This window comes from Delphinus delphis, chromosome 3 (assembly GCF_949987515.2).
Source record: "Delphinus delphis chromosome 3, mDelDel1.2, whole genome shotgun sequence".
Taxonomy (NCBI): Eukaryota; Metazoa; Chordata; class Mammalia; order Artiodactyla; family Delphinidae; genus Delphinus; species Delphinus delphis.
In genome coordinates, this window is record NC_082685.1 from 64,263,394 (window position 1) to 64,290,141 (window position 26,748).

The 26,748-nt window shown below is 38.3% G+C and overlaps 1 protein-coding gene across 1 annotated transcript in view; it reads left to right on the forward strand.

The window, feature by feature from the left end:
• The window catches only part of MEIKIN (meiotic kinetochore factor), a 132,805-nt gene that overhangs the window by 98,626 nt on the left and 7,431 nt on the right, over positions 1-26,748 (forward strand). Inside the window, exon 12 of the mRNA XM_060006949.1 lies at positions 24,111-24,234. Within this exon, the coding sequence (XP_059862932.1) occupies positions 24,111-24,234 (124 nt within the window). The remainder of the gene's footprint in view (positions 1-24,110; positions 24,235-26,748) is intronic.

The following is a 26,748-nucleotide window of genomic DNA, read 5'->3' on the forward strand; positions in this document are numbered from 1 at the left end:
CCCTCTTAGAACTGCTTTTGCTGCATCCCACAGATTTTGGATCATTGTTTTTTTCATTTGTCTCCAGGTATTGTTTTAATTTACTCTTTGATTTCTTCAGTGATCCATTGGTTGTTTTATAGCATATTGTTATCCTCAACGTGTTTGTGTGTTTTGCAGTTTTCTTTTCCTGCAGTTGATTTCTAGTCTCATAGCATTGTGCTCAGAAAAGATAATTTATATTGTTTCAATTTTCTTAAATTTACAGAGGCTTGTTTTGTGGCCTAGCATGTGGTCTATCCTGAAGAATGTTGCATGTGCTCTTCAAAAGACTGTATTGTGCTGCTTTTGGATGAAATGTTCTATACACACACACACACACACACACACACACACACACACACAAAGTCCCTCTGGTATAACTTGTCATTTAAGGCGGGTGTTTCTTCCTCATTGCCTGGATTGAAGAGGAGAGGTTTATTTCTCTGTGTATATGTATTTACCTCCTAGGTAAGGACTGTAGTTAGCTTTGCTTGGATCACATGCCTGCTTTGTGGACCAATTGTCATTGCCAGGGAAATGTCAAATTATAATTGGCCAACCCTAGGTCACTTGCCCACATTTTTAGTCAGAAAGCAAAGTTATAACCCCAAAGAGGATGAGAAGCATGCTGAGCAGACAAAACAATAGCTCTCAGAGCCCACTATAATTATTTTTTGTTTCCTTAGTGTTGAGGAGACCAGCCTAGTTTATTTTCCTTTTCAGACAACTTGTTCATTTTTCTACCTGGTAACTTGTTAGCAGAAAACATCTTCCTTTTCTTCTTTTTTTTCTTTTCATAGATTTATTTATTTATTTATTTATTTTTGGCTGTGTTGAGCCCTTGTTGCTGAGCATGGGCTTTCTCTAGCTGCGGTGAGCAGGGGCCACTCTTTGTTGTGGTGTGCAGGCTTCTCACTGTGGTGGCTTCTCTTGTTGCAGAGCATGGGCTCTAGGCGCATGGCTCAGTAGTTGTGGCACATGGGCTTAGTTTCTCCGTGGCATGTGGGATCTTCCCGGCTCCTGGCTCAAACCCATGTCCCCTGCATTGGCAGGTGGATTCTTAACCACTGTGCTACCAGGCAAGCCTAGAAAACATCTTCCTTTTGAAGATGTACTTTAATGTCATTCTTTTTGATCGGAGGAGGGAACAATTCTGTATGGTATCTTTGAGAGTTGCTAAGAGAGTAGATCGTAAAATTACTCATCCCAAGGGAAAAACAGCTTTTTTGCAAATACATGAGGTGATGGATAATAACTAAACTTACTGTGATAATCAATTCACAATATATACATATGTCAAGTCATTATGCTTACACCTTAAACTCATACAGTGTTATATGGCAACTATATCTCATTAAAAGTGGAAGGAAAAAAGGGGGAGAGGGACTTTAGGAATATGTTGAACCCTTTCATTCCTCTCGTATAATTTCTTTTTTAGCTCAAACATTTTCTAGTGTATCTCTGATTATGGCTTAATTTCATTTATTCTCTGTTCTAATACAAATAATCTTTATTTTAACTTTTTTGTTGTTTTCTGTATTGATCTATCTTTTCTCTCATTTGCCTCTTTTGGTCCTTTTTCTCTATATTTTGATAGCACTTTCCAAGTTTTTCCTTCAAAATCTGGAAATCAGGGACTTCCCTGGTGGTCCAGTGGGTAAGACTCCACGCTCCCAATGCAGGGGGCCCAGGTTTGATCCCTGGTCAGGGAACTAGATCCCACATTCATGCCACAACTAAGAGTCTGCATGCCACAACTAGTAGTCCACGTGCCGAAACTAAGAAGTCCCCATGCCACAACTAAGAAGTCTGCATACTGCAACTAAAACATCCAACATGCTGCAACAAAGATCCCACGTGACGCAACTAAGACCTGGTGTAGCCAAAATAAATAACAGATATTTTAAAAAAATACTGGAAATCAAAGCAACCTCAAATATCAGTTACATATATAGAAGATTTTCATTCTGGAAATGCACTGAGTCTTTGAGTTGGGAAAAGGTTTATCTTCAAAATACTTAATGGTTCAGGCAGGGGTACAGAGCACCAATCTATCAAAATGGATGTTGGCCCAATCAATCAACCTCAAACTATAAACAACTAATACAGATAGGAACCTCAGGTGAATGTCAGCCCTGGAGTCAGATGGTGGATGACAGAGAAAAGATTTTCCTTTTTTTCCCCCCAGGTACTCTGAAAATGGATGTTTTATGAGACTGAGACTTAATAAGTTTTTCTCCAATTCAGTTTCGTAAATCTTAAAATCAACGGAGGTCCTACCCTATTTATGGTATTTGGTAAACTATGACCACTTTTCCTTGTTTTTTCTGGAGTAAATACTTATCTTGTTTACTTGTTGTATTAGTTCCCTAGAGCTCCAGTAAAAAAGTACCATAAGCTAGGTGGCTTCTTGAAAGAACAGAAATTTATTCTTTCACAGTTCTGGAAGCTAGTAGTCTCAAATCAAGGTGTTGGCAGGGCCATATTCCCTTTGAAGCCTCTAGGGGAGGATCCTTCCTTCCCTCTTCTGGCTTCTCTTAGCCCCAGGCATTTATTGGTTTGTGGCAGCATATCTCCAATCTCTGCCTCTATCTTTGTATGACTGTCTGTGTGTTTCTTTGTCTTCTTATGGCATTCTCCATGTGTGTTTTGTGTCCAAATTTTCCTCTTCTTTGAAGGATAGCAGTCATACTGGACTAAGGCCCACTTCTAATGACCTTATCTTGATTAAATCTGCGAAGACCCTATTTTCAAATAAGGTCACCTTCACAAGTATTGAGGGTTAGGACTTCAACATATCTTTGTTTGGGAGGCCACAATTCAACCCATAACTCGTCTTCTTGTTTTTCTGTCTAATCAATCCTAAACTCTTTGCCAGTTATCCATGTGGCCCGTCAGGATTTTCAGTTTCATGAAGTTTTCTATGAATTTCAACTATGCCTGGGGCATAGTTATCTTCCTAGAATCTCCCTATACAATGATACTAAGAATTTACTTCGCCTCTCTCCTGTTTCTTCTGTCCTGTAGCTTTCTCTTTCTGCTGTATTTTGGTGGAAGTGATCATCCATTAGCCTCCTGAGAAAGTGAACATGGTATGGAAATTGTTAGAGATTGAAAATCTTTTTATTCCATCCTCACATATGATTGGTAGTTTAAGCTGGTTGGGGAATTCTAGGTTGGAAATAATTTTCTTTGCTAGCATAATTCTATTATAGTTCTGGTTTTCAGTATTATTTTGAGAATCATTCTTGTTCCTAGTCTTTTATTAATGAACAATTTTTCCTCTGTGGAGGTCAGAAGGATCTTCTCCTTATCCTCAGTGTCTTGAAATTTCATGATCATGTTCCTTGGTATAGGTTTTTGTCCATGTATTACGCTAGAACATGGTGGATTCTTTTAACCTGGAAGCATAAACACTTTGGTTTGGGGATTTTTTTTTCATATTATCTCATTGATAATCTCCTTCTCTCTGTTCTTTCTCTTTTTTCTGGAACATCTATTATTTGTATAGTGGACTTCCTGTACCAGCCCTTTCAAATTCTTATCTTTAAAATAATCTCTTTATCCTTTTGTTCTACTTTCTGGGAGATTCCCTCAGTTTTATCTTCCACATCTTATATTGAAGATTTTGCATTAATGCTATAATATTTGTAACGTACAAGAGCTCCTTTATGTTCTCTGGATGTCGCTTTATAATATACTTGTTTCATGGTTGCCATACCTTGTAATGTTAATTAGTTAATGTTGATGTTTTCTTTTACTACTGTAGTCTCTGTTTCCTCCAAGATGTATCCTTCCTTCTTTTCTTTAATTTTCTTCTTTTTCCCTCTTTTCCTCTCTTCTTTCCTCCCATTCCCTCTGTTCTTCTCTTCTCCCTCCCTCCCTCCTTCTCTCCCTCCTTTCCTCCCTCCCTCCCCTTCTTCCTTCCATCCTTCTTTCTTTCTTTCTTTCTTTCTTTCTTTCTTTCTTTCTTTCTTTCTTTCTTCCTTCCTTCCTTCCTTCATTCCTTCCTTCCTTCCTTTCTTTCTTTCTTTTTCTCTCTTTCTCTCTTTCTTTCTCTCTCTACTCATATTTAAGATTGTGGATCTAAAAAGCTGATTGGACACCCTAGTTCCTGGGTAGAGCTTGTCAACTGTGAAATTCATTGTAGGGTGATTTTGCTGAAACTTTTACTTGTATCAGCAACATTAGCTCTTTCCTTTTGGACTGCAGAGAGCAAAATCTTTCAATCTCTTGTCTGGAGGATAAAAGCCTCTTAGGGTTGGGAGTCTCAGCACCACTTTTGTGATGAATTGGGAGATTGGGATTGATATATATACACTAATATGTATAAAATGGATAACTAATAAGAAACTGCTGTCTAAAAAAATAAATAAAATAAAATTCAAAGAAAAAAGACAGAAAAATAGAAGCAATCTGAAAGATTAGATTAAGCTGGTAATCTACTTTCCTTCTTGTCCCAAATTTCTTTTTTTTAAAATAAATACATTTATTGGGCTTCCCTGGTGGCGCAGTGGTTGAGAGTCCGCCTGCCGATGCAGGGGACACGGGTTCGTGCCATGGTCCGGGAAGATCCCACATGCCGCGGAGCAGCTAGGCCCGTGAGCCATGTCCACTGAGCCTGTGCGTCCGGAGCCTGTGCTCCGCAACGGGAGAGGCCACAACAGTGAGAGGCCCGCATACTGCAAATAAATAAATAAATACATTTATTTATTTTATATATTTTTTTATTTTTGGCTGAGTTGGATCTTTGTTGCCGTGTGTGGGCTTTTCTCTAGTTGTGGCAAGCAGGGGCTACTCTTCGTTGCAGTGCATGGGCTTCTCATTGCAGTGGCTTCTCTTGTGGAGCATGGGCTCTAGGTGCGTGGGCTTCAGTAGTTGTGGCACACGGGCTCAGTAGTTGTGGCTCATGGGCTCTAGAGTGCAGGCTCAGTAGTTGTGGCTCATGTGCTCTAGAGTGCAGGCTCAGTAGTTGTGGCATACGGGGTTAGTTGCTCCACGGCATGTGGGATCTTCCTGGACCAGGGCTCAAACCCACGCCCCCTGCATCGGCAGGTGGATTTTTAACCACTGTACCACCTGGGAAGCCCAGCACCACTTACTTTTAGTACAGTACCTCCCACTTCAACTTCTGGAAATTCCTTAGAGAGGAAACCGTCTGTTATACCATTTTCATAGACAAATCCTACAGTCTTTTGATTGAGTTGGAGAAGAGCAGTTACAAGAAGTAGGAGAGTAGGTCTGGGAATTCGACTGCCTTCTCTTTATGTAAATATAGCATTCATAAAAGAGTACGTGTATGGAAAAAAATAGATGAACACCTTTATGCTCTCCTACCATGCAGACAATTAAATAGAACATTACAAATATCGCCCCCCCCGAAACCCGAGGAGTCTCACTATGATTCCATTAACCCTCTCCCATAAGTAATGACTGTCCTGAGATTTGTGCCATTCATTCCTCTACTTTTATTTTATTTTATTTATTTATTTTGCGGTACGCGGGCCTCTCACTGTTGTGGCCTCTCCCGTTGCGGAGCACAGGCTCCGGACGCGCAGGCTCAGTGGACATGGCTCACGGGCCTAGCCGCTCCGCGGCATGTGGGATCTTCCCGGACCGGGGCACGAACCCGTGTCCCCTGCATCGGCAGGCGGACTCTCAACCACTGCACCACCAGGGAAGCTCTACTTTTATTTTTATTACTAACATCTTTACTAAATCTTTCATTCCATGAACGTTATATATTTCCTGATTTATTTAAGTGTTCCTCAATATTTTTCAATAAAGTTTTATTATTTTAACCAGAATGACCTTGTATTTTTTTTGTTAAACATATTCCTATGTACATTATATTATTTGATGCTGTGGTAAATGATGTCTTTTTATAATTTCATTTTTAATTTTTTGTTTATAGAGTATAGAAATACAAATGACTTGTATATATTTAGCAGAGCCAGCACTCTGCTAAATCTTATTAATGCTAATATATGTATATGGATTCTTTTGGATTTCTATGTAGACAGTCATATCATCTGTGCATAATAACAATTTTGTTTTTTCCATGAGAATTGTCCCTTATTGTCCTGGATAAGACCTCCAGTACAACATATTTCTTTTTTGAGATCTTAAGGGAAATTGTTTAAAAGGTTTCACTGTTGGGGCGAGTCAAGATGGCGTACTAGGAGGACATGGAATTTGCATCTCCTCACAACTAGTGCACCTACCAGGCACCCATGGGGTACCACAGACAGCTAAGGGGACAGGAGGAAACCCCAGTGACCGGGTAGGACATGGGGCATGGGGGGAGTGAAGGGGGAGGAGAAGTGGAGGCGGGGCAGGACTGGCACCCTGAGGGGCAGCTGGAGGAGGGGAAGGGATCCCATGCCCAAAGGGGGAAATTTTAGAACTATTGGGAGGGCAGAGGATCAAAAGGGAGTGTAGCCAGTGTTCCCCTGCCCACTTGGACCCCCAAGAACCTGCTGGGATCCTGGGCCTGATCCTCTGCCCACCTAGGCCCCCTCCAGCTGCGGGAGTCCTGAGGGGAGTGGGAGGGAGGGAAGGCGGAGCAAAAGTAAAGGCCGGACCTCCAGGATGGCACCCCTGAGGGGTGGCTGGGGGAGGGAAGGAGTCCCTACACCCAGCAGTACCCACCCACTGTTAGGGGTCCAGTAGCAATGGGGGAGACCCTGGGGAGACAGTAGGAGAGGGGAGGGAAGGAATGGAAGGGAACGGGACCAGTGCTTTCCCTGTCCCAGAAGCCTGTTGGACTCCCAGGCCTAATCCTCTGCATTCAGAGCCTCCCTCCTGCTGTGCAGAGCCCAAGCCCCACCCCTACACCTCCACCCAGGGCCCTACCTCCAAACTCCGGAACCCCACACTCCAGAGGCTCTCCTTTGGACATGCTGCCTCTCCCCTTCCACACAGCTCCTAAGCAGAGGACCGCCCCACACTTGAACATCACCCGCCTAGGCCCTGCCCTAGTCTCAAACGTCACCACCCTACCCACCTAGGTCCTGCCCCACACTAAACACTGGCCCTGCCTAAGTTCCACCCCCTGCCTAAACTCTGCCCCCATAGCCAAGGCTTTTTTTTCTTTTTCCTTTTCTTTTTTCCTCTTTTAGTTTGGGGTGCTGTTTTACCTTGTGTTATTGATTGGGGTGCTGTTTTACCTTGTTTTATTTTGGTGTTTTTTCTTGTTTTTTTTTAAATAAATATTTATTTATTTATGGCTGCATTGGGTCTTCGTTGCTGAGTGGGCTTTCTCTTGTTGCAGCGAGTGGGGGCTACTGTTTGTTGTGGTGTGTGAGCTTCTTATTTCGGTGGCTTCTCTTGTTGTGGAGCGTGGGCTCTAGGTACGTGGGCTTCAGTAGTTGCAGCGCACAGGCTCAGTACTTGTGGCTTGCGGGCTCTAGAGCACAGGCTCAGTAGTTGTGGCGCACGGGCTTAGTTGCTCTGCGGCATGTGGGATCTTCCCGGACCAGGGATCGAACCCATGTCTCCTGCATTGGCAGGTGGATTCTCAACCACTGCACCACCACGGAAGCCCTGTTTTAACTTGTTGATTCATTATTGTTGATTCTTTATATTTTTCCTAATAAATCTTTTATTTTTCTAATTTTATTTTACTTTATACTTTGTTAGTGATCTCTCCTTTTAGCTTGTTGCCCCCCCTTTTTTTCTTTTTCTTCCTGTGGTTTTATTTTACCTTGTTGCAGTTATTTCAATTACAGTTTTATTTTTCCTAATATATTCTTTACCTTTCTAATTTTATTTTGTTTTTTATTCTTTGATATTTTACTGCTCCATTTTTCTTTCTTTCTTCCTTCTTTCTTCTTTTTTTTTTCACTGTGCCATGAACCTTGCGGGATCTTGGTTCCCATGGGGGAGGTTGGGCCTGAGCTCCTGTGGTGGGAGCTCTGAGCCCAAACTGCTGGACGAACAGTGAACCTCAGACCCCAGGGAATATTAATCGGAGTGAGGCCTCCTGGAGGTCCTCATGTCAGCACCAAGACCCAGCTCTGTCTAACTGCCTGCAAACTCCAGTGCTGGATGTCTCAGGCCAAACAACCAGTAAGACAGGCATACAGCACCACCCATTTAAAAAAAAAAATTGAAACGACAAAAAAATATGTTACAGTCGAAGGAGCAAGGTAAAAACCTACAAGACCAAATAAATGAAGGTGAAATAGGCAAATTACCTGAAAAAGAATTCAGAGTAATGACAGTAAAGATGATCCAAAATCTCGGAAACAGAATGGAGAAAATACAAGTAACATTTAACAAGGATCTAGAAGAACTAAAGAGCAAACAAACAGTGATGAACAACAAAATTACTGAAATTAAAAATACTCTAGAAGGAATCAATAACAGAATAACTGAGGCAGAAGAACTGATAAGTGAACTGGAAGATAAAATGGTGGAAATAACTGCCAGGGAGCAAAATAAAGAAAAAAGAATGAAAAGAATTGAGGACAGTCTCAGAGACCTCTGGGACAACATTAAACACACCAACATTCAAATTATAGGGGTCCCAGAATAAGAAGAGGAAAAGAAAGGGTCTGAGAAAATCTTAAAAGAGATTATAGTAGAGAAACTTCCCTAACATGGGAAAGGAAATACTCAATCAAGTCCAGGAAGCACAGAGAGTACCATACAGGAGAAACCTAAAGAAAAACTCGCCGAGACACATATTAATCAAACTATCAAAAATTAAATACAAAGAAAAAATATTAAAAACAACAAGGGAAAAGGAACAAATAACATACAAAGGAATTCCCATAAGGTTAACAGCTGATTTTTCAGTAGAAAGCAAGCCAGAAGGGAGTGGCAGGACATATTTAAAGTGATGAAAGGGAAAAACCTACAAACAAGATTACTCTTCCCAGGAAGGATCTCATTCAGATTTGATGGAGAAATTAAAACCTTTACAGATAAGCAAAAGTTAAGAGAATTCAGCACCACCAAGCCAGCTTTACAACAAAGTGCTAAAGGAACTTCTCTAGGCAGGAGACACAAGAGAAGGAAAAGACCTACAATAGCAAACCAAAAACAATTAAGAAAATGGTAATAAGAACATACTATCGATAATTACCTTAAATGTAAATAGATTAAATGCTCCAACCAAAAGACATAGACTGGCTGAATGGATACAAAAACAAGACCTGTAGATATGCTGTCTACAAGAGACCCACTTCAGACCTAGAGACACATACAGACTGAAAGTGAGGGGATGGAAAAAGATATTCCATACAAATGGAAATCAAAAGAAAGGTGCAGTAGCAATACTCAGACAGAATACACTTTAAAATAAAGACTATTACAAGAGACAAAGAATGCCACTACATAGTGATCAATGGATCAATCCCAGAAGAAGATATAACAATTGTAAATATTTATGCACCCAACATAGGAGCACCTCAATACATAAGGCAGATGCTAACAGCCATAAAAGGGGAAGTCAACAGTAACACAATCATAGTAGGGGACTTTAACGCCCCACTTCACCAATGGACAGGTTATCCAAAATGAAAATAAATAAGGAAACACAAGCTTTAAATGATACATTAGGGCTTCCCTGGTGGTGCAGTGGTTGAGGGTCTGCCTGCCGATGCAGGGGACATGGGTTTGTGCCCCGGTCCAGGAGAATCCCGCGTGCCGCAGAGCGGCTGGGCCCGTGAGCCATGGCCACTGGGTCTGCGTGTGCAGAGCCTGTGCTCCACAATGGGAGAGGCCGCAGCAGTGGGAGGCCTGCATACCACAAAAAAAAAAAAAAAAAAGATACATTAAACAAGATGGACGTAATTGATATTTATAGGACATTGGACATTCCATCCAAACACAACAGAATACGCTTTCTTTTCAAGTGCTCATGGAACATTTTCCAGGATAGATAATATCTTGGGTCACAAATCAAGCCTTGGTAAATTTAAGAAAATTGAAATTGTATCAAGTATGTTTTCTGACCACAATGCTATGAGACTACATATCTATTATAGGAAAAAATCTGTAAGAAATACAAACACCCAGAAGCTAAACAATACACTACTAAGTAAGAAGAGAACACTGAAGAAATCAAAGGAGAAATCAAAAAATACCTAGAAACAAATGACAATGAAAACACGATGACCCAAACCTATGGGATGCAGCAAAAGCAATTCTAAGAGGAAAGTTTATAGCAATACAGTCCTACCTCAAAAACCAAAAGAGCCCCAAACAACCTAACCTTACACCTAAATCAGTTAGAGAAAGAAGAACAAAAAAAACCCCAACGTTAGCAGAAGGAAAGAAATCATAACGATCAGATCAGAAATAAATGAAAAAGAAATGAAGGTAACAGTAGCAAAGATCAATAAAACTAAAAGCTGGTTCTTGGAGAAGATAAACACAATTGATAAACCATTAGCCAGACTCACCAAAAAAAAAAAAAAAAGGAGAAGACTCAAACCAACAGAATTAGAAATGAAAAAGGAGAAGTAACAACTGACACTGCAGAAATACAAAGGCTCAGGAGAGATTACTACAAGCATCTATATGCCAATAAAATGGAAAACCTGGAAGAAATGGACAAATTCTCAGAAAAGCACAACCTTCCAAGACAGGACCAGGAGGAAATAGAAAATATAAGCAGACCAATCACAAGCGCTGAAATTGAAACTGTGATTAAAAACATTCCAACAAACAAAAGCCAGGACCAGATAGCTTCACAGACAAATTCTATCAAACATTTACAGAAGACCTAACACCTAACCTTCTTAAACTCTTCCAAAATATAGCAGAGGGAGGAACACTCCCAAACTCATTCTACGAGACCACCATCATCCTGATACCAAAACCAGACAAAGATGCTACAAAGAAAGAAAACTACAGGCCAGTATCACTGATGAACATAGATGCAAAAATCCTCAACAAAATACTAGCAAACAGAATCCAACAGCACATTAAAAGGATCATACACCATGATCAAGTGGGGTTTATCCCAGGAATGCAAAGATTCTTCAATATATGCAAATCAATCATTGTGATACACTATATTAACACACAGAAGGATAAAAACCATATGATCATCTCAATAGATGTAGAAAAAGCTTTTGACAAAATTCAACGTCAATTTATGATAAAAACTCTCCAGAAAGTAGGCATGGGGGAACCTATCTCAACATAATAAAGGCCATATATGACAAGCGCACAGTCGACATTGTTCTCAGTGGTGAAAAACTGAAACCATTTCCTCAAAGATCAGGAACAAGACAAGGTTGCCCACTCTCACCACTGTTATTCAACAGAGTTTTGTAAGTTTTACCCACAGCAATAAGAGAAGAAAAAGAAATAAAAGGAATCCGAACTGGAAAAGAAGAAGTAAAACTGTCACAGTTTGCAGATAACATGATACTATACATAGAGAATCCTAAAAAGGCTACCAGAAAACTACTAGAGCTAATCAATGAATTTGATAAAGTTGCAGGATACACAATTAATTCACAGAAATCTCTGGCATTCCTATACACTAATGATCAAATATCTGAAAGAGAAATTATGGAAACACTCCCATTTACCATTGCAACAAAAAGAATAAAATATCTGGGAATAAACCTACCTAAGGAGAAAAAAGACCTATATGCAAAAAACTATAAGACACTGATGAAAGAAATTAAAGATGATACAAACAGATGGAGAGATATACCATGTTCTTGGATTGGAAGAATCAACATTGTGAAAATGCCTATACTACCCAAAGCAGTCTACAGATTCAGTGCAATCCCTATCAAACTACCAATGGCATTTTTCACAGAACTAGAACAAAAAAATGCACAATTTGTATGGAAACAGAAAAGACCCCGAATAGCCAAAACAATCTTGAGAAAGAAAAACAGAGCTGGAGGAATCAGGCTCCCAGACTTCAGACTATACTACAAAGCTACAGTAATCAAGACAGTATGGTACTGGCACAAAAACAGAAATATAGAGCAATGGAACAGGATAGAAAGTCCAGAGATAAACCCATGCATGTATTATCACCTTATCTTTGATAAAGGAGGAAGAGTATACAGTGGAGAAAGACAGCCTTTGCAATAAGTGGTGCTGAGAAAACTGGACAGCTACATGTAAAAGAATGAAATTAGGACACTTCCTAACACCATACACAAAAATAAACTCCAAATGGATTCAAGATGTAAATGTAAGGCAAGACACTGTCAAACTCTTAGAGGAAAACATAGGTAGAACACTCTATGACATAAATCACAGCAAGATCCTTTTTGATCCACCTCCTGGAGAAATGGAAATAAAAAGAAAAATAAACAAATGGGACCTACTGAAACTTAAATGCTTTTGCACAGTAAAGGAAACCATTAACAAGATGAAAAGGGAACCCTCAGAATGGGAGAAAATATTTGCAAGCAAAGCAACTGACAAAGGATTAATCTCCAAAATATACAGTCAGCTCATGGAGCTCAATATCAAAAAAACAAACAACCCAATCCAAAAATGGGCCGAAGACCTAAATAGTCATTTCTCCAAAGCAGATATACAGATTGCCAACAAATGTATGAAAAGATGCTCAACATCACTAATTATTAGAGAAATGTAAATCAAAACTACCATGAGGTATCACCTCACAGCAGTCAGAATGGCCATCATCAAAATATCTACAAACAATAAATGCTGGAGAGGGTGTGGAGAAAAGGGAACCCTCCTGCACTGTTGGTGGGAATGTAAATTGATACAGCCATTATGGAGAACAGTATGGAGGTTCCTTAAAAAACTAAAAATAGAACTTCCATATGACCCAGCAATCCCACTACTGGGCATGGACCCTGAGAAAACCATGATTCAGAAAGAGTCATGTGACACAATGTTCATTGCAGCACTATTTACAATAGCCAGGACATGGAAGCAACCTAAGTGTCCAACGACAGATGAATGGATAAAGAAGATGTGGCACATATATACAATGGAATATTAATCAGCCATAAAAAGAAATGAAATTGAGTTATTTGTAGTGAGGTAGATGGACCTAGGTTCTGTCATACAGAGTGAAGTAAGTCAGAAATAGAAAAACAAATACCATATGCTAACACATATATGTGGAATCTTAAAAAAAAAAATGGTTCTGATGGACCTAGGGGCAGGACAGGAATAAAGACACAGACATAGAGAATTGGCTTGACACAGGAGGGGATAAGGCAAGCTGGGATGAAAGTGAGAGAGTAGCACTGACATATATACACTACCAAATGTAAAATAGCTAGTGGGAAGCAGCTGCATGGCACAGGGAGATCAGCTCGGTACTTTGCAACTACCTAGAGGGGTGGGAAAAGGAGGGTGGGAGGGAGACACAAGAGGGAGGGGATATGGTGATATATGTATGCATATAGCTGATTCAGTTTGTTATACAGCAGTAACTAACACAGCACTGTAAAGCAATTATACTCCAATAAAGATGTTTAAAAAAAAGTTTCCCTGTTAAGCTTAAAGCTTGTGCACGTTATTTTATAGATAACTTGTACTAAGCTGGATAACCTGTGGTAAGAAGCAAGTAAAAGAATTTTAGCAGCTGAATGAATAAAGGTTCATTTCTTGATCATGCTTTATGTCCATTGGGTTGACTTAGGGCCCTTCTCATAGAGCAGCCTGCATCTTGAATATTGCTAGAAATTATGCCAGTAAAAAAAAAAAAGAAAACTCTGGAATGTCTTCTTACATTGGCAAGTAAATATTCTGGCCTGGAAATGACGTTCATTACTTCTGCTCTAAACTCATTGGCCAGGGCTTCCCTGGTGGCGCAGTGGTTGAGAGTCTGCCTGCTGATGCAGGGGACACGGGTTCGTGCCCTGGTCTGGGAAGATCCCACATGCCGCAGAGCGGCTGGGCCCGTGAGCCATGGCCGCTGAGGGTGCGCGTCTGGAACCTGTGCTTCGCAACGGGAGAGGCCGCAACAGAAACTCATTGGCCAGAAATACTCATGTGTCCTTACTGAATCAGAAGGGGAATAGGAGGTGTATATTCTCCACAAAAAATAGAAAGTCTTTGAGAAACAATACTCAGGACTACCAATATCCTTTACTAGGTTGAGAACTTCCCCTTATTTCTAGTTTGCTATGATGTGAATGTGATTTTTATTAAAATTTTTTTCTGCATCTATTGGGTACATACTTCTTTGTTGAGAGCGATTTTTCTCTCTGCTCTGTGATGCTATCATTCCACTGTCTTCTCTCTTACATACTGCTGTTGGGACTCTTCTGTTACCCTAATTGTCATTTCCTTGTATATTATATGTATGCAGGAAAGGGTTAGATCATAAGGCCTGCACTTTCCCAAGGTCCTCAGGCCTATCCTGTGGTGAGGCTCCTGGGAGATGACCTCTGAGCCCCTGGCATATCCTGACTGATAACAGTGTTTTTGTATGTTCTGAGCCAGGCCAGATAGTTTATGCTAGCAAGTGATTTATGCTAGCAAGTGATGGTAAACACCTGTTTTTGTTGCCTGAGGCTTTGGGCCACCTTGTATCAGTTTGACCTCTGGGGGACTGGGGTCTGAGTAGCTGAGGTCAGTCATGCAGGCACTGCATGCTTATGTGACTGACTCCAAATAGAAACCCTGATGCCAAGGCTCACTGAGCTTCCCTGGTTGGCAGTACTTTGTACATGGGAGAAATAAGTGTTCTCCATGTGACCTCAACTAGGAGTGGACAACTGGAAGCGTATCCTCCTGAATTCAGTTCTGTATGCCTTTTCTTCTGGACTCCACCCTATGTGCCTTTTCCTTTTGCTGATTTTATCTTATTTTAATTTTTAAAAGTAATTAATTGTTTGTATTGAAGTAGAGTTGATTTAAAATATTATACTATTTTCAGTCGTATAGATAGTGATTCAGTGTTTTTGCAGACTGTACCCCCATTATAAGTTATTGTAAAATAATGGCTATAATCCCTGTGCTCTACAATGTATCCTTGTTGTTAATCTATTTTATACATAGTAGTTTTTATGTTACTCCAGTCCCCCTAATTTGTCCCTCTCCCCTGCCATCTCCACTTTGATAACCACAAGTTTGTTTTCTATATCTGTGAGTCTATTTCTGTTTTGTATATTCGTTTGTATTATTATTTTTTTAGATTCCACATATAAGAGATGTCATGAAGTATTTGTCTTTCTTGGTCTGACTTATTTCATGAAGTATAATATTCTCTAGGTCCATCCATATTGCTGCAAATGACAGAATTTCATTCTTTTTTATGGCTAATGGTTCATTTTATATATATATATATGTGTGTGTGTGTGTGTGTGTGTGTGTGTATGTGTGTATATATATTGCATCTTCTTTATCCATTTATCTGTCAACGGATACTTGGGTTGCTTACATGTCGTAGGTATTGTAAATAGTGGTGCTGTGAACATTGTGGTGCATGTATCTTTTCAAATTAGTGTTTTCATTTTTTCTGCACATATACCCAGGAATGGAATTGCTGGATCAAATGGTAGTTCAATTTTTTCTTTTTGAGGAACCTCCATACTGTTTTCCATAATGGCCGCACCAATCTACATTCCCACCAACAGTGCACAAGGGTTCCCTTTTCTCCATATCATCTCCAACATTTGTTTTTTGTAGACTTTTTGATGATAGCCATTCTGACAGATGTGAGGTGATATCTTATTGTTGTTTCAATTTGCATTTCTTTAATAATTAGCGATGATGAGCATCTTTTCATATGCCTGTTAGCCATCTGTATGTCTTCTTTGGAAAAATGTCTATTTAAGTCTTCTAGACATTTTTTGATTGGGTTGTTTGTTTTTATTGATACTGAGTTTTATGAGCTGTTTATATATTTTGGATATTAACCCCTTGTTGGTCATATTATTTGCAAATATTTTCTCCCATTCTGTAGGTTGTATTTTCATTTTGTTTATGGTTTCCTTTACTATGCAAAAGCTTTTAAGTTTACTTAGGCCCCATTAGTTTGTTTTTGCTTCTATTTCTTTGCCTTAGGAGACATTTTCAAAAAATATTGCCACTATTTATGTAAAAGAGTGTTCTACCTTTGTTTTCTTCTAGGAGTTTTATGGTTTCTATTCTTGTATTTAGGTCTTTAATCCATTTTGTAATTTTGTATTTTTGTAAACGGTGTTAGAAAATGTTCTAATTTCATTCTTTTACGTGTAGCTGTTCATTTTCCCCCAGAACCACTTGTTGAAGAGATTGTCTTTTCTCCACTGTATATTCTTGTGTCCTTTGTCATAGATTAATTGACCATAGTTGTGTAGGTTTATTTCTGTGCTTTTTATTCTGTTCCATTGATCTATGTGTCTCTTTTTGTGCCACTACTCTGCTGTTTTGATTACTGTAACTTTGTAGTATAGTCTGAAGTCTGGAAGGGTTATACCTCCAGCTTTGTTCTTTTTTCCCAAGATTATTTTGGCAACTCAGGGTCTTTTTGTTGTTCCATATGACTTTTAGGACTATTTGTTCTAGTTATGTGAAAAATGTCATGTTTATTTTGATAGGAATTGCATTAAATCTGTAGATTGATTTGGGTAGTATGGCCATTTTAAAAATATTAATTCTTCCAATCCAAGAGCACAGGATATCTTTTCATTTCTTTGTATCATCTTCAATTTCTTTCATCAATGTTTTATAGTTTTTAGAGTATAGGTCTTTCACCTCCTTGGTTAATTTTGTTCCTAGTTATTTTATTCTCTTCTCTGTGTGTTTAAACAGGATTGTTTTTGTATTTTTTACTTTCTTTGTGTATAGAAATGCAACAGATTTCTGTATATTAATCTCATGTCATGCAACTTTACTAAATTCATTTATTATTGCTAATAATTTTGGTGTAGAGGCTTCAGGATTTTCTATACAAAGTATCGTATTACCTCTTCTCTTCCAATTTGGATACATTTTCTTTGTTTTTCTTACCTTATTGCTGTGGCTAGGCCTTCCATTACTATGTTAAATAGAATTGTTGGGAGTGGGCATCTTCTGCCCACTGTGTTCTTTCTGATTTTAGAGGAAAGACTTTCAGCTTTTCACCATTGAGTATGATATTAGCTGTGGGCTTGTTGTAAATGGCTTTTATTAAGTTGAGATATGTTCCCTCTGTACCCACTTTGATGAGAGTTCTTATCACGAATGGATGTTGAATTTTGTCAAATGCTTTTTCTGTGTCTATTGAGATGATCATGTGATTTTTATCTTTGCTTTTGTTATTGGGTGTATCACACTGATTGATTTACGAATATTGAACTGTCCTTGTGACCCTAGAATAAATCCAACTTGATCATGTATATGATCCTTTTTATATATTACTGGATTTGGTTTGCTGATATTTTGTTGAGGATTTTTGCATCTATATTCATCAAAGATATTGGCCTGTAATTTTCTTTTTTTTGTAGTGTCTTTGTCTGCTTTTGGTATCAGGGCAATGGTGGCCTTATAGAATGAATTGAGAGTGTTCTTTCCTCTTCAATTTTTGGAATAGTTTGAGAAGGATAGGTATTAATTCTTTTTTATATGTTTGGTAGAATTCCCTTCTGAAGCTCTCTGGTCCTGGACTTTTGTTTGCTGGGAGCTTTTTTTAAATTACAGATTCTATTTCACTTCTAGTGATTGGTCTGTTTAAATTATTTGTAGCTTTTTGGTTCAGTCTTGGCAGGTTGTATGCTTCTATAAATTTGTCAGTTTCTTCCAGGTTGTCCAATTTGTGGACATACTAACTGTTCATAGTATTATCTTATGATTTTGTGGGGGTATTTCTTTGTTGTCAGTTGTTATTTCTCCTCTTTCATTAATTATTATTATTTTTTTCATTCATTAATTATTTTGAGTCCTCTCTTTTATCTTCTTGATGAACCTGGCTAAAAGTTTATCAATTTTTAAAATCTTTTTTAAAAAAACAGTTCTTGGTTTTATTGATCTTTTCTATGGTTTTTATCTCTATTTTACCTATTTCCTCTCTAATCTTTATCCTTCCTTCTGCTGACTTTGGGCTTTGTTTGTTCTTCTTTGTCTAATTCTTTTAAGTGGAATGTTAGGTTGTTTATTTGAGATTTTTCTTGTTTCTTGAAGAAGGCTGTATTGCTATAAACTTCCCTCTTAGAAATGTTTTTGCTGCATCTCATAGATTTTGGGAACTTTTTTTTCCATTTCATTTGTCTTGATGTATTTTTTGGTTTACTCTTCGATTTCATCATAGACCCATTGGTTTTTTAGTATCATGTTGTTTAGTCTCCACACGTTTGTTCTTTTCCCATTTTTCCTTCTGTAGTTGATTTGTATTTACATACCATTGTGGTTGGAAAAAAAATGCATGATAATAATTCCTATCCCCTTACATTTGTTGAGGCTTGTTTTGTGGCCCAGTATGTGATTTACCCTGGAGCACTTTCTATGTGCACTTGAAAAGAATGTGTATTCTGCTGTTTTTGGATTTAGCGTCCTATAGATATGTATTAAGTACAACCAGTCCATTGGGTTATTTAGGACCACTGTTTCTTTATTGATTTTCTGTCTGGATGATCTGTCCATTGATGCCAGTGGGGTGTTAATGTACCCTACTATTATTGTATTATTGCTGATTTCTCTCTTTATGTCTGTTAGTATTTGCTCTATGTATGTAGTTGCTCCTGTATGGGTGCATATATGTTAATAAGTATAATACCCTCTTCTTGTATTGATTCCTTTATCATTGTGAATGATAATTAATCTTCATCTTTGTTATAGCCTTTGTTTTAAAATCTATTTTGTTTGATATGAGTATTGCTATCCCCACATTCTTGTTGTTTTTGTTTACATGAAATATATTTTCTATCCCCTCACTTTCAGTTTTTGAGTTTTGTGTGTGTCTTTAGCCCTGAAGTGAGCCTCAGATAGGCAGCATATTGAAGAGTTTTTTTTAATCCAGTCATCCACGCTATGTCTTTTGGCTGGAGCATTTAGTCCATTGACACATAAAGTAATTATTGTAGGTATGTACTTATGCCATTTTATTACTTATTTCCAGTTGTTTTTTGTAGTTGTTCTCTGTTGATTTCTTCTTTTTGTTTTTACCATTGTGGTTTGATGATTTTCTTTAGTAGTGTACTTGGGTACATTTCTTTTTGATTTCTCTTTATCTACTGTAGCTTTCTGATTTGTGGTTACCATAGAAATAATATTGACCCAGGATTATATCTACTTGTTTTAAACTTGTATTCATTTAAGTTCAAACACATTCTAAAAGATCTCCATTTTTTACTCCCCTCCCCAACATTTTGTGTTTTTGATGTCATATTTTACATCTTCATGCTTATCCTTTTGCTGGTAATTGTAGTTGTAGTTGCTCTTACAATATTTTGTCTTTTAATCTGCACAGTGGTTTATTTAAGTAATCTTCAATCCTTACTATATACCTGCCTTTCCTAGTGGAATTTTCTCTTTCCTCTAGATTCTTACTTCTTTTCCATTTAGAGACCTTTCAACATTTCTTTTAGAGTAGGTTTAATATTGATGAATTCTTATAGTTTTTCCTTGTTTGAGAAGCTCTTTATCTCTCCTTCTATTCTAAATGATAATACTGCATAGAGTACCCTTGGTTGTAGGTTTTTCCCTTTTAGGACTTTGAAAATATAATGCTGCTCCCTTCTGGCCTGCAAAGTTTCTGCAGAAAAATCAGAGGATAGCAAAAAGGGGATTCCCCTGTATATGACTCTTTGTTTTTCTCTTGCTGCCTTTGGAATTCTCTCTTTATCTTTAACTTTTGCCATTTTAAGTATGATGTGTCCTGCTATGGGTCTGTTTGGGTTCATCTTGTTTGGACCCTCTGTGCTTCCTGTACCTGGATATATGTTTCCTTTTCTCGATTTGCGAAGTTTTCAGCCTAATTTCTTCAAATACATTTTCAATCCCCTTTTCTCTCTCTTCTCCTTCTGGAAACCCTATAATGTGAATGTTGTCACACTTAATATTATCCTAAAGATCTCATAGGTTGCTTTTTTTTTAAAATTTGTGTTTCTTTCTGCTGTTCTGATTGGATGATTTACATTATTTTATCTTCTAGGTCACTTATGCATTCTTCTGTATCACTTAGTCTGCTATTCATTCCTTCTAGTGTGTTTTTTAATTTCAACTGTTGAATTTTTCATTTCTGATGAGGTCTTTTTTATATTTTCTCTTTCCTTGTTAAAATGATCAGTGTTTAGATCAATTATTTTTCCTAGTTCAGTTAACATTTTTATTACCAATGATTTGAATTCTTTATCTGGTAAATTGCTTATTTTTATTTGTTTGTTTTTCAGGGTTTTTTTCCCTTGCTCTTTCAATTGAGGGCAGTTTCTCTGCCTTTTTGTTTTGCTTAACTTTCTCTGCCTCTTTGAATTTAAATCAAACAGTTACCTGTTATGGTCTTGAAGAGGTGTTCTTACATGGGAGTTTTTCTCTGTAGACTGTATGTGCTCAGTGCCTTTGGTGGGAGGGATGGATTTGATGTGGACACCAGTCATGCCTTTCTTCAGTGTTGCTGGCAGCTATCACCTTGGAGGAGGTGGGGCTGGAGATGGAGGGGCTAGAACTTGCACAGGCTGTGAGGCAGGACTTCCTCTCTGCTGCATGGCTGTCACAACCCAGTCACAGCGGGTTGTGATCCCAAGCTGCTGGAGTAGAAGCCCTGAGGGTTGGGCTCATGCTGGCTCTGTTTTTAATTGTTTTTCCTTCTCCCTGCACCAGGACCTTTGCCCCAAAGGAGGGCTTGTGTACCTACAGAAGTCCAATGCTCTGCCTGTGTTCGTCACATTTTTTCCCAGGTCGTGGCTGCTCCAGATATAGACCTGTGGTGTGGCATGGAGTGAGCCACACTCAGCTTGGGCTGGGGTACATAGCGAGGTGGTCGCGGGGAAACCCAGTGGCTGTGCTGTTGTCAGAAGTCTGGGCTGTTTCTGGGGTGCTGCTTGAGTAAACACCAGCAGTCAGCACTGCTGCTCTACCTTGGCTGTGCCCCAGAACCGGGTCACCTCTGCATCCCAAGGTCAAGTCTTTTCCCCTGAGCTGCTGCCCTAGATTCAGTGCCACGCGGTGGCATAGAGTGAGCTGTGCTGGGGTGTTCACTTCACTCAGGTTGGGGAGTGCTGTGAGGTGGCTGCTGGAAACCCAGCAGCTGCTGGGGCAGACCTCTGTCTTACCTGCCTGGGGGCAAGCCAGTACCTGTGCACTCCTCATGAGTGAAGTCCAGGTTTCATCAACCTTTCTGTCTCTCCCAGTGGTTTTCCAACCAGCCAAAGGGCGAATGAGTAGATTCTCCCAAGAAAACTCTGGTACTGTTCAGTATCAGAAGGATGGAAAATGAATTCTGGGCAGGAAAATTGCAGATGTCCACTTCAGAGGGTGATATGAATTTTACATTTGAAGAGGTTTCTGTATAATCTTTATTTAAAATAGGAGGAGCCCTTCATAAATATGTATCTCTACTTCTGAGTTCTAAGAGACAAGATATGTCATGTTTGAAAGATACGGTATTTCTTTATTCTAGAGACGGTCTGCTTGACGGGATATTGTCTAAATTAACTGACAATCCCTATCAAATTACCAATAGCGTTTTTTACAGCCCCTTTGGTACTTACTTTCTTGTTATTATAGTGAAATTATATGAGGATGTGAAATGTATTTTGTCCATCATTTCTGCTTAAAACTATTCTGAGCTGAATCTTGAAGAACAACTCTGACACTGACCTTGACCCTGATCATTTATTTTGTTGCTCTTATTTGATGAGAATCCTATGGACCTAAATTGGAGATCTCATCCTCCTAAGATTTGTGTCTGTTTCTACTACAAGTGTAGCTAGGGTTGAGTATCAATCTGGGACCATTTTGGTCCCCTTTAACGATTCTGGTTTTTTGTCACAATCTCAGGTTCAGCATTCCTTTCTTCCTGTTGGCCCATTTACGGTGTCCTGTTCTGAGCCAGTCCCTGTGTCTAGTGGCATGGAATACATTGATTGGCTAGGCTGGGTCTTGTGACCTTGTTGGTGCTCAGAAGTGTTATCAGTGGTGCTGGGAAAACTGGACAGCTACATGTAAAAGAATGAAATTAGAACATTCTCTAACACCATGCACAAAAATAGACTCAAAATGGATTAAAGACCTAAATGTAAGACCAGATAGTATAAAATTCCTAGAGTAAAACATAAGCAGGATACTTTTTGACATAGTCGCAGTAATATCTTTTTGGATCCGTCTCCTAGAGTAATGGAAATAAGAACAAAAATAAACAAATGGTATCTAATTAAACTTAAAAGCTTTTGCACAGCAAAGGAAACCATAAACAAAATGAAGAGACACCCTACAGAATGGGAGAAAGTATTTGCAAACAATGCAACTGACAAGGGATTAATCGCCAAAATATACAAACAGCACATGCAGCTTAGTATCAAAAAACCAAACAACCCAATGAAAAAATGGGTAGAAGACCTAAATAAACATTTTTCCAGAGAAGATATACAGATGGCCAAAAACCACATGAAGATGCTCAACATTGCTAATTAGAGAAATGCAAATCTAAACTACAGTGGAACCCTCCTACACTGTTGGTGGGAATGTAAATTGGTACCGCTGCTATGGAGAACATTATGGAGTTTCCTTTAAAAACTAAAAATAGAGCTACCATATGATCCTACAATTCCACTCCTGGGCATATATCTAGAGAAAACTATAATTTGAAAAGGTACACGCACCCCAGTGCTCATTGCAGCACTATTTACAGTAGCCAAGACATGGAAGCAACTTAAATGTCCATCGACAGATGAATAAAGAAGATGTGGTATATTTATACAATGGAATATTACTCAGCCATAAAAAAAGAATGAAATAATACCATTTGCAACAATATGGATGGATCTGATCATCATACTAAGTAAAGTAAGCCAGACAAAGACAAATATCATATGATATCGCTTCTGTGTGGAATCTAAAAAAAAACCAATATAAATGAACTTATTTACAAAACAGAAAGAGACTCACAGGCCTAGAAAACAAACTTATGGTTACTAAAGGGTAAGGGGGGGTGGGGGGAGGGATAAATTAGGAGGTTGGGATTAATATATACACACTACTATATATAAAATAGATAACCAGCAAGGACCTACTGAGTAGTACAGGGAACTATACTCAGTGTTTTATAATAACCTATAAGGGAAAAGAATCTGAAAAAAAAAAAAAATATATATATATATATATATATATATATATAAAACTGAATAAATGAACTTATTTACAAAACAGAAAGAGACTCACAGGCCTAGAAAACAAACTTATGGTTACTAAAGGGTAAGGGGGGGGGTGGGGGGAGGGATAAATTAGGAGGTTGGGATTAATATATACACACTACTATATATAAAATAGATAACCAACAAGGACCTACTGAATAGTACAGGGAACTATACTCAGTGTTTTATAATAACCTATAAGGGAAAAGAATCTGAAAAAAAATATATATATATAACTGAATCATCACTGCACTGTATACCTGAAAGTAACACGATATTGTAAATCAGCTATACTTCAATGTAGAAAAAAGTTATAAAGGTAACCAGTAGAAAGACTAAACGTTAGTGCTATGGGGGAAGGGATGTAAAGTGGTATAAAAAGGTGATTTAATTTAATCTATCAATTATAGAAGAAATAAATATTCCTCATAAAATTTCAAAAAAAATTAACTGAGTTGGGAAATCAAGGAAATCTAGTGTTTGGCTCTGACTTAAATTTATATTTATGTTTTAACTCAGTAAATCCTGTAAACTTTCTCTCCCACTTTGGAGTGCTTGAATCTCAACTCATTACTTTCTCTCTGTTTTTAAATAAGTTATCTAACCTCTCTGAACATAAGTTTCCTTGTTTTACAAATGGGAGTAATATAATCTGCTTTGCTGGTTCTTGGGAATATTAAATAAGCAAATGTTTTAAAACCAATTACCTAGTGTCTGGAGTGAAATAAGCATTTCATAGATGCTTTCTATTGTTAATATCTATGAAATATATGGATATTGAGACTATTTGCCTTTGAAATAAAATAAAACAATCTATAGATATAGTACCTGGAAAAAATATGCAATATCTGCTTTTTTCTTTTGCAGTTTCCTTCAAATACATCAGAAATATGTTGTATTATTAAAGCATCACCAGGAACTAGACAAGTGGAAAGTAAAGCTGTTATTGTAAGGAAGAAGAAGTATTCTCTTCCTAAAGATACTCCTGAAGGTACTGTAGTATGAATGCAGAACCTACTTTTTGGAAGATACCAAACATTTTTAAATTGTAAATTCCTTATGTATACAGGAAGTTCAATTATAGATTGTATTCTGAGAGTTCTGGCATAAAGTGGAAATGGTAAAATTATTAAAAACTTGGTCAGGTTTCAGAACCTGAGCAAAATAGTTTTTTGAAAGTCAGATACTTCATCTCTTGAAAAATTAGCTTATGCCATTGATTTAAAGTGTGTTTATCTAGGATACTTCCTCTTATAACTATCTGAAATTTAGTGTTGTTGGGTTTCATATTTAGTAGGTATTTCATTTTTAAAGATATGGAGATATTTTTGCATTCACTTAACATTGGTTGAGCACTTCCTCTGTGAAAGGCACCTTATTATAACTTCTTTATTTCTCACTATTACTTTATGATGACAGGATGTATACTCTGTCCTCATTTAATATATTAAGAATCTGATGCTTAAAGTATTATAGTATGAAATTTGTCTAAGATCACACTGCTTCTGAGTGGTGGAGAGGAATTCAATCTTTAAAGGCTTCTAAACGCCAAGTTTAGGTTTTTCTGTACTTCTCTCACTGCATATCAGGCAGAATGTCTAATTACTCGATGGAGCTTGGGCACCTTCGAAAGGTAAGCAGGCAGTGAAGCAATTGAAACTTAATAGGTTATGTATAACTTGATCCTTGTCCCCATTTCCTCCACAGAATGTGCCCTGAGCACTCCTGAAGTCCACAGAGATCTTTTTATTTTCCTCTAAGTTCCTTGACTACTTAATTCGATGACACTCATTTGACACTGAATAATATACTACTACCTGACATAATTTACAATGCTGACTTTTCATATTCTTTAGGTTATGAATTTTTCAAGGACAGAAACCACATACTAGACTTCTTTCTATGTCTATCTCTGATAGCTTTTTTAGCATAGTGGTAGGGAATAGTAGATGCCATATCAGTCAGGATTCTACCAAAGAAACAGAGCTAGTAGGACATATATAGCCACAATCTATGTATACGTATACAAAGAGATTTATTTCAGAGAATTGACATATGCAATTGGAGGGTCTGGCTGAAAACTCTAGGGCAGGCTGGAAACTCTTGGGCAGGAGCTAATGATACGGTCAGTCCTCAGGAGGAATTTTTCTTCTTCAGAGGAACCTCAGTTTTGCTCTTAAGGTCTTTCAGTTGATTGGATGAGGCCTACCTACATTATCAAGGATAATTTCCTTTACTTAAAGTTAGTTATTACGTATGTTAGCTGAACCTACAAAATACCTTCACAGCAACACCAAGATTAGTATTTAATTTAATTGGGTAATGTTGCCTAGCCAAGTTGACGCATACAACTAACCATCACAGTCCACTCCATGTCAACTATGCATTCATACACATCTCCTTAAACCATATTTAATCTCCAAATAAAGACAATAACAAAGTCATACTTCTGCCTAACATAATACAACTGCTGTAAATAAAACTGAAAATGTACTAACTCCTTCCCCAGAAGAGGATGGGTGATGTTTGTTCTTCTGCTTGATATCATATAACTTAAATACTATGATATAAAGTTAACTGATATTAATACAACTTATGTTATATGACATGGGCATGAGAGAGAGAAGAAAACAAAGATATTTGCTTGACTAGTCATGTGGTCATAACGGGTATTTATAACTACCTTCCTCCACTACCCATTTCATATTCCCTCTCCCCTCAGTAAGCATCTCAGCTGGTTGTGGTTCTTTAACTGGTCAGGTGACACAACCCTCATTTCTGAAGGGCCCGTGCTGTTAGTAGTCCTGCTTAGATTGGGTTATTGTAGTTTTCCATTGACCTTAATCATGGGGCATGGTAGAAGAGATGCTCTAAATGATCTCCTGTATTCCAGACATACTCTTCCTTACCTCCATCATGGAGTAGTAGTCCAGTTTCCCGTTGGTAGTCAGGATCAATCACCCCAGCCAGCACAGTAAGTTCCTTCTTTGCCTGTTGACTCAGAGGCATGAGAAGCTCAAAGTGGCCAGGTGGCTGTCTTAATTTCTAGTTCAGTGGAATCATTGTTGTGACTCCTGCATTACTCCCTTTGGAACTAAGACCTCTAGACCTGCAGAGCATAAAGTCATGGCAAAAGGAGGCAAAAATTTTGCAGTGGGTCACCAGGGGTAGTATTGAATAGTCTCACTTCCATTTCTACCGCTTGACTCCTGGGCCTGTGAATCCTGGCCATGGGAGAAACAGTACCATGTATTGGATGCTGATTCAGAGCATACACAACCTTCTGCAGAACCTTGCCTCAGCCCTGCAAGGTATTGCCACCTAGTTGGTGCTATAACTGAGTATTCCAAAGGCCTTTCCACCATTCTGTCAGGCTAGCTGCTTCAGAATGGTGGGGAACATGGTAAGACCAGTGAATTCCATGAACTTGGGTCTATTGCCAAACTACTTTTGCTGTGAAGTGAGTTCTGTAATCAGAAACAGTGTTGTGGGATACCATGATGGT